The sequence below is a fragment of the Gymnoscopelus braueri genome (assembly GCF_963280865.1).
Source record: "Gymnoscopelus braueri genome assembly, chromosome: 16".
NCBI lineage: Eukaryota > Metazoa > Chordata > Actinopteri > Myctophiformes > Myctophidae > Gymnoscopelus > Gymnoscopelus braueri.
In genome coordinates this window covers 30,313,998-30,322,449 of record NC_137616.1, presented here as the reverse complement: position 1 = coordinate 30,322,449, position 8,452 = coordinate 30,313,998, and the positions used below count along the sequence as shown (strand labels likewise).

The window sequence follows — 8,452 nt, the reverse complement described above, 5'->3', positions numbered from 1 at the left end:
GTTCATCTTTTCTTCGGCTCCTAATGTAGTTTGATTACAGATACAATAAAACAGGCATCACAATAAATTGCAGTGAGACATTGACATGTATTAACGTGTTAATATTCTATGCTATGTTGATTAATTGAATACATAGGACCACAATGGAAACAAGTCCCCAGGTCTTTTTTGTGTTATCCTTTTAGCCTAAATGTCTTACTGTACCTCTGTCTACATTTCTGACTAATAAAGTATTTAATCAATCAATCAATCTATCAATAAATCAATTAACACTAAAATACACTGCACTATTAAAAGATGCTTTAGTCATGTTTCAGGGCTTCCGATATAAAACTGAGACTGCATTTGGGATAAAAGACTTACAAAAGTGTCTTTATTTGCATGTGGGACCTTGTCTGGCCAACCTACAAATATGCAAACATTCAAATGAGCTGTGGGTGAATAGGGTTGTCCAGTATTTTGTTTGTGTTCCGTTTGACTGCTTGGAGGTAGAGGTTTGACTTTTTCTGATAGTTGATTCTACAGTATGTGTTCCCAGTGATTTTGCTTGCTTTACAGACCATTTTGGAAAGCTTTGTTTTGCTTTTCATGGTAAAAAAGAAGAAGAAATGTAACCACAACATTATGTTAAAACAAAAAATTAAGCACTATCAATGATTTCTTTATAAACTTGAGAGAGTGTCTCTCTTTGCATGTTAATACTTCTATTGACGACCTCATTTAGACCCCTTGAGCATCAGAGCAAACTGATGTGCTTTAGTCTGTGATTTCTGGTTGGGTTGGGTTGCATTTTCTTGCCCCAGTTACCTACAACTTTTCAAGTGAAGAAACTTGCTTTTTATCACCTTGGAAATGTCAGACGTATTGTTTTAACTACTTCACAGAGGACCTAGGTGCTTTTTCACACATTGTAACAGGATGTGCCGTAAAGAAGTATCATCAGGGTCATCCATTTGTGAGTTCACACGTGCACACGCACGTATCACACACACACACACACACACACACACACACACACACACACACACACACACACACACACACACACACACACACACACACACACACACACACACACACACACACACACACACACACACACACACACGCGCATGCACGTACATTCCAACAAGGTTCAAGGTCTTCTTGTGTACCTATACATAAGAGTAAAATTATTATGTTCTTGTTCCTCTAACATTGTAGCAGCATTAATAATAATATAGAAGGAATAATATTATTATAATCAAGGAAGAATACAGTTTGTCTGCTGTCCTAGTGTTTAAGGTGCTTGAAGGTGCTGTGCGCAAGGTTCTTACTGTTATGTTTCAAATATCTATTATACACATCTGTGTAATAGATGTTTATAACCTACTAGTAAGGACCTTGCACACAGCATCTTCAAGCACTTTAGTCTATATACATTATACATCTGTAATATATAGTACATCTGTGTACCAGCTCAGTGGCTTATGGTTAGAGTGTCTGCCCTGAGATTGGGAGGTTACCTAAACGCCACCTTGCTTGACACTCAGCAGCATCAAGGGTTGGATAGGGGGTAAGTCCCTGCGACAAACTAGCGTCATGTCCAAGCAGTGTACTTGGAAATCAAGCTGCCTCACGCAAAGGAAACAAGATAGGCTCCTGACCTATTAGTCACATTGCTCGGATTCCCAAGGCTACTTACTTGTTATAAACATCTGTGTGCGTGTAAAAGCTGTAAGGTGACCTGTCCTGGCCATTGTTCAACAACACCCAGGGTGCTTCTGACCCCAGACAGGCAGTCAGGGGCGGGCGACTGCCTGTCTGACACACACATGCAGGCATGCACAAGCACACACACTGCACATGGGGGAAATTATTGTTATTGTTCCATTGGGAATACTACTATGATCCATAAGAATGGGGTCAGCTCAGCTGTATTGACAGTGCAAATGTGTATTGTATTAAAGTGCATTAACTGCAGATTGCAGACTGCAGACGCTGCTCTGTGTACAGTGCATTAAACAATAGGATAGTTGTTCACATTATTACTTTCATGATTCATCTGCATGTACAGTAAGAGTCAGTAACACAGCATGATCTATGATTGTCATTTCATAAAGGAAAGAACAATAGATACTGTAGATAGATCAATTCAAGAAAGAAGGACCAAAAAAAGAACTGAAGTTCAAGGAAAGAACGGAGGAACAAACGACTGAGAGACAAAGTATGAAAGTGTTGTGTGTCTTTGTGTATCAAAATGTTAATCTTTCAGATCAGAGACAGTCAAAGAGGAAATGCAGTGCTGGGTGTTGCCAACACACTCACTCACGGTTTGCCTGCATAAAAACACACACATGCAACGCACTTGCACACAGTTTGCCTGCATTAAAAGACACACACACACACACACATGCAATGCACACACACATAGTTTGCCTGCATAAAAACCACACACATACAACACACTCGCACACGGTTTGGCTGCATAAAGACACACACACAGACCCATACAAGGGCAGGATGAAGCCGTAGCACAGTGTTGCACTCTACAGCGCAGACAACACACACCAGCATGCTTTGGGTGAGTTGTGTCTCTTTCTGCAGCTATATCAATGATTAACTGTGCTATTAAATGTATGATAAAGCCTAGTAATGTTTTATGATACAATAAGATATATTTATGATACATTTATTGTTTAGTTTTATTTTATTTTGTTATGTATTTATTTTATTTCATCAGATTAATGTTATGGTTAGCCCAACCAAAACATGAGACTTTTTTATAATCAATATCTAATCCTATTTTAAAGCGGCACTATGCTTTTATGAATAAAATGCAATTTTGTCCAATCTGTATGGTAGAGTATAATATTAGAGTATATTGATAGTAGAGTAATACAATATAACTTATACAATTGAGGTGGTTGTATTGTGTCTCCCTGCTCTTCTATTGAGACATTTAGATCATGTCAAAGGTCATGTCTCACCTAGACACAGGATCTGACAAGAATTTTGACCTGATGATCTAGATTCAATTTGTCCCCTGAGCAAGCAGGCGGGCTCGATTAGCTCAATGGTAAACTTTTCAGGGACTTCAAAATCCGGGGTAGAAGAGGAAAGTTACATAGTGCAGCTTTAATATATGAGTATGAGAGTCGTGCCTCCCTCCTTTTCTGATGTTTAACCGATCTTGAACCAAGCAAGTTAATTGAGAACAAATTCTCATGTACAATAATGAGACCACACCACAGCAAAAACAATACATTTGGAAAGACAGAAAATCTAAATACGTCACAAACATTAGTGATATATCATATCCTATGAGAGGTTTAGGATATGGTTTCTGTGAAATGGGACTGAGCTGTACTTTTATTCCGGGAACGTATCTGTGTCACTTTAGATTTGCTATGAGCTTGTAGATCTGCTATATTGTTTTTTATCCTGAAAATTATTAACTCAAATATTTGTCCCTGGAACAAAATATTTTGAAAAGGGGGGGACGGGGGACGAATACATATAATTCTGGGGGTCCTTGACATGAAGAAAGTTTGGGAACCACTGATATAGCAACATAAGCTTTTTAAAACTTAAAATGTTCGTTTTAACCCATTTATACCTGAGATCTAAATGGAAAAGCAAAATGCAATGCAAACGTAAAAAAGCAAACGCAAACGTAAGTTCATAGCGCGGCACTCGGTGCCGTGCTATGAACTCGTATACCTGATATTTTTGAATAGCCAAAGTAGCCTATAAGATATGGATAAAGTGGTTACACAGATGCTTCCTCGGTTTGAATCGGTTAAAAATATATATATTCAAAGATTTGCAAAAATGCTCACGATTTTTCAAAAATAATTGCCAAAGAAATCTAAAATGACAGAGATACGTTCCCGGTTTTAAGGTGTCTGTGAATGATGGTGTTTTTCATACAGAATGTTGACCTTGTTTGGTTTCTTGTGTGTGTAGGCAATCAGAGCTCTGTTGGCACTGGGCTTGCTAATGGCATCATCACACAGTGCCAGGAAAGGACGGGTTTTAGTAGAGCTGGAGCGAGGCATCGGTCAGAGGGAGCGATTCTTCAGCATTTCCAGTTCACGTATCGCTAACATGTCTCTTTCACCCTGGACCTACAGGTGAGAGACACTTAATAATATGTTACAATGAATGAATGAAATAATCAATCAATATCGTAATATAATTCTGAACAATACAGGTGATTCGGAAGGATGTAACATTTTTAAGGCCTGAAGAGAAAACAAACAACTACTGTAAATTACATTTGAAATGTCATCCACAAAGGAAGATAAAGTCAAATAAAATGATAAAACACTAATAACTAGAAGAAGTGCTCCTCGTAGCACAGGTCTCCGCCAGGTCAGGTAGGTTATTGTGGGGCAGCAATGTTCGGAATTAGCCAATCAGGATGAATATGAAAAATTGGACCGAACCATCTTGATCACTTGACTATATGTGTACCGATTTGAATGATGTAAGTGAGTAATATAAAAAAGAAAAGTGTTGCAAAATTGGCCTCCTGGTGGCGCTATAATAGGGGAATGTTAAAAGGGTGGCATTTGTTCTTCAATGTAGTGCGAATGTGCGTGCAAAGTGTCACCACAATCGGACGCTGCATTCATGATTTGTGGCATTTTGTTCAAAACGGGCCACTCCTGCAAACTTTAGATGTCAATGTTAGCCAATCAGGATGGAATATGAACATTTTAAAAGATCCATCGTGATCACATGACTATAGAGATCAAGTGTACCGATGTGCGTGAAATTTGGATACATTCTGAAGGCTTAATATCAAAAAATCTGTTTTACATAAGTCGGCCTACTGGTGGCGCTATGAAAGGCAAATGTGAAAAATGCTGGTCAGTTGTTTTTCCTTGGCCTCTAGGGAGTGTGCGTGCAAAGTTTCATGCAGATCGGTGCAGTTATAGTTAAAAACACAAATCGTCCATTTATAGCGCCACCATGAGGCTGATTTGAACATTTTCAAGTGGCATTTCTTCCTCTGCCTAGTGGGAATGTGCGTGTGAAATCTCACGGAAATCGCAAGCTGCGTTCATGATTTGTGGCATTTTGTTGAAAACGGAGCAATCCTTCAAACTTTGGAAGCCAACCTTTGCCAATCAGGATGAAATATGGAAAATTGGACAGATCCGTGTTGATCACATGACTATAGAGATACTGTGTACTGATTTGCGTGATGTTTGGATAAAATCTGTAGGAGTACTGTCAAGAAATGTGTTTTGCAAAAAGCGGCCTCCTGGTGGCGCTATAAAAGGCTAATTTGAAAAATTTGGGGCAGAGGTTCTGCTCTGGCATCCAGGGAGTGTGTGTGCACAGTTTCACTGCAATCAAGCCAACGGTGCCGGAGATTAGCTGTACACAAAATTACAGAATGACGGACACACGGACGGACGGACGGACGGACACACACACGGACAGGGGGCAAAACATACTCTCTCGCCATGCCTTTCGGCCTGGCGGAGACAATAAAAGAAAAGTAGTGATAATGATTAGAAAACAACAGTAGATTATAAGTTCATAAGTTCATCATTCGTGATGGCAGAGAATAAGTCAGGTGTATTTGAATAGGAAACAACAGTAGATTAATATAAGGTCATGTCGTGATGGCAGAATATAAGTCAGGTGTATTTGAATAGGAAACAACAGTAGATTATCATAAGGTCATGTCGTGATGGAAGAATATAAGTCAGGTGTATTTGAATAGGAAACATCAGTAGATTATCATTAGGTCATGTCGTGATGGCAGAGAATAAGTCAGGTGTATTTGAGGTGATGCTGTCAAAATATTGAGCGGTTAGTTCTCCATCTCTCTTTACGCCCCTTACCCCCACCACTCTGCTACTTCCTTCACTCACACCTTTTATCTGTGATTTTTCCTTCTTAAACCGCCTCTCTACCTTTCTTTTCCCCTCTACTCTCTCTCTCTCTCTCTTTCTCTCTCTCTCTCTCCAGGGAAACATTTGATGCGTCTCGGGTTCCGAACAGGATCTTCCATGCCCACTGTCTGACCTCCGGTTGTCTGACCGTCCAGAACGGAGAAGAGGACATGAGCCTGGAGGCCAAACCCATGTACTACCAATTCCCGGTCCTCCGCAAGTAAGGCGCTCATTTCAACAGCCTCATTTCAACGACAAAAAATCTGCCCTGGTTTAATTTTAAACGTCATTCCGGTAGATACTGTTTGTTTTGTTTCCCAGGCTACTTCTGTTTGTGTCCTGGGTTTGTTATTTGTCCTGCATGCTAAATAGCGCTCTAATTGTCCCCTTTTGGATGATTTATAATGAAAAGAGCGCTGATTGGATACAGTACATTAACCTCTTAAGCAATATTTTGTTGTACGACGTTATGTAAAAATAGCAAAAATAGCAAAAATAGCAGATCGGCTATTTTCAAAATTATTCGTGTATTTGGAGGGAAATTTTAGATTTCTTTCATTTTTATTTTTGGGGGAAATCTTCCCAAAATGCTTAATTTGCTTTTATCATCCCTTACCACAGGGTCAAAAAACGTCAAAATGGCATCAACAGTGGAGGCAGGAAGAGAGGGAGGACATATGTCTTCAGACTCGGTGTGGAAACAGTGGCGGTGGGCTGCACCTGTGTGAAGCCCAGTATCGTACCACATGCGTGATGCTGGGATGAAGACATTGGTTTACATTGCAAATTCAAGTGTTTTTAAGTGATGTATTATTCTGTCCAACCAAAGAGATGTTTCAATCATTTCTGAGCTTCTCAGGGCAGTTGATGTAAATGGAATTGGAATGTTGGGACATAATGGTATGTAACATGTACATGGTATATTATATATTATTTAATAAAACAATTATAAATTAAACAAATATAATTTATATGAATAAATGTTTCATTGGTCAAATATGTATAAAACCCACATACACACTTTTACTTAAAAAAAAAAAAAAAAAAAAAAAAGCCAACATGGCCGATCTACAAGCTCACAATGCGACACTTTTTTTTTTTTTTGGGTACTTTTGTGTGACACTCTACATGGCGAAGCAGGGCATTCATTTACGAAAAAACATAAACAGTTGAAATATGGAGATACAAGGTTTCTGCCCAACAGCAACGGTGTGCTCTTGAGAGAACACCTCAAACTACAAAGTGAGAAATAATGACAACCAGAGCGAAGCTGTGAGTTCAGTCAAGCTTCTTTTTACTGACCATGCCGAACAGAGACAGTCAATTCAGTCCTTAGGACACATCAACACACAGACACAGCAAATACAAACCCCAAAGTACAGCTCCCTAATTACAGTGCAAACGTTTTAGACATCACAGTCAAGTCAGTATGACTCAAAAACTCCAATTTCAGCACCAATTGAGCCATTTCCCTCTCTTGTCTTTCCCCTTATCCAGGTGTTTCTTGTAGGAATTCCTCGTATTCCTTATTACAGTGACACATGCTAAAAAGCAAAGTGCAACTATTGGCTAGTCAGAAAAAAACAGAAAACGATTTGACCTTCCAACCTCCTCATCTCTGACAGCTGAATTTATTCTATATTGAATTCTTTGCCTCCATGTGTGATCTGTCTGCCAGTTGTTGTACATTTATCTAACTGCACTTAATGTATTCTTTGTGTACGGTTACTGTATGTGCTTTTGAGTTGTGCTTCTTCAAGTCAAGAGTGCAGTCAGTGCTCTAAATCTAACAGACTAAAATGCCTTTCATATCCTACTACTGCACTATGCTACAATTATAATCTAAAAGGTTTCTATAGTTTCTGTCAAAAGGCAAAACGCAGCAGAGCTCCTTATGTTTCAAGCTTACATTGCAGTGGTTTAGTTTCACTTTTAATTCTCGCCAAAACACTGTGGAACAAAAAACCTAATCTAATGCGTCGTTTGTCATTCATAAATTATTTGATAAGATGCCTGACCTAACAATCTACGTTTTCATGTCCTCAGGTAAACTGTACAATCCAAAAATAGTGCAGCAAAGAATTAACGTGCGATCAGCGGAACTAGGGGAAATGGCAGAATGGTATGAGTGAGTGTGTATATGTTTGTACCTGTGCCTTGTGTGAATGTCTGTTTCTCTATTGTGTGTGCAAGTGCATATTTGTGTGTTTGTGTATTTATCTCTGTAAGTGTGCGTGTTTGTATATGTTTGTATGCTTGTATGAGTGTGTGTGCTGTGCATATGTGTGTGCGTGTGCGTGTGCGTGTGCGTGTGTGTGTGTGTGTGTGTGTGTGTGTGTGTGTGTGTGTGTGTGTGTATGTGTAATGGAAAGTACTACTGTAGCCTATCTGAAACAGAGGCTGAAGGGTTCTGAGACTGTAACCACATTAGCTATGACTGAACAGGTTTTCTAACTACATCTTTTACGGTTCCTCATGCACATCATCTCTCCAAAACTAAAAAAAAGTCACTCTTGGTAACACTTTAGCTAAAAAGCTGGAGCTAAAACATTTGGGAA

The 8,452-nt window shown here is 39.2% G+C and overlaps 1 protein-coding gene across 1 annotated transcript; it reads left to right on the top strand.

Annotated features, from left to right (window-relative positions):
• Nucleotides 1-2,383: 2,383 nt before the first annotated feature.
• il17a/f3 (interleukin 17a/f3) lies at nucleotides 2,384-6,852 on the top strand. Its single transcript, XM_080452517.1, has 4 exons — nucleotides 2,384-2,563; nucleotides 3,949-4,115; nucleotides 5,971-6,114; nucleotides 6,516-6,852. The coding sequence occupies exons 1-4, from the start codon at nucleotides 2,555-2,557 to the stop codon at nucleotides 6,646-6,648; spliced, it is 453 nt and encodes a 150-aa protein (XP_080308643.1). The 5' UTR covers nucleotides 2,384-2,554; the 3' UTR covers nucleotides 6,649-6,852.
• The last annotated feature ends 1,600 nt before the right edge of the window (nucleotides 6,853-8,452 follow it).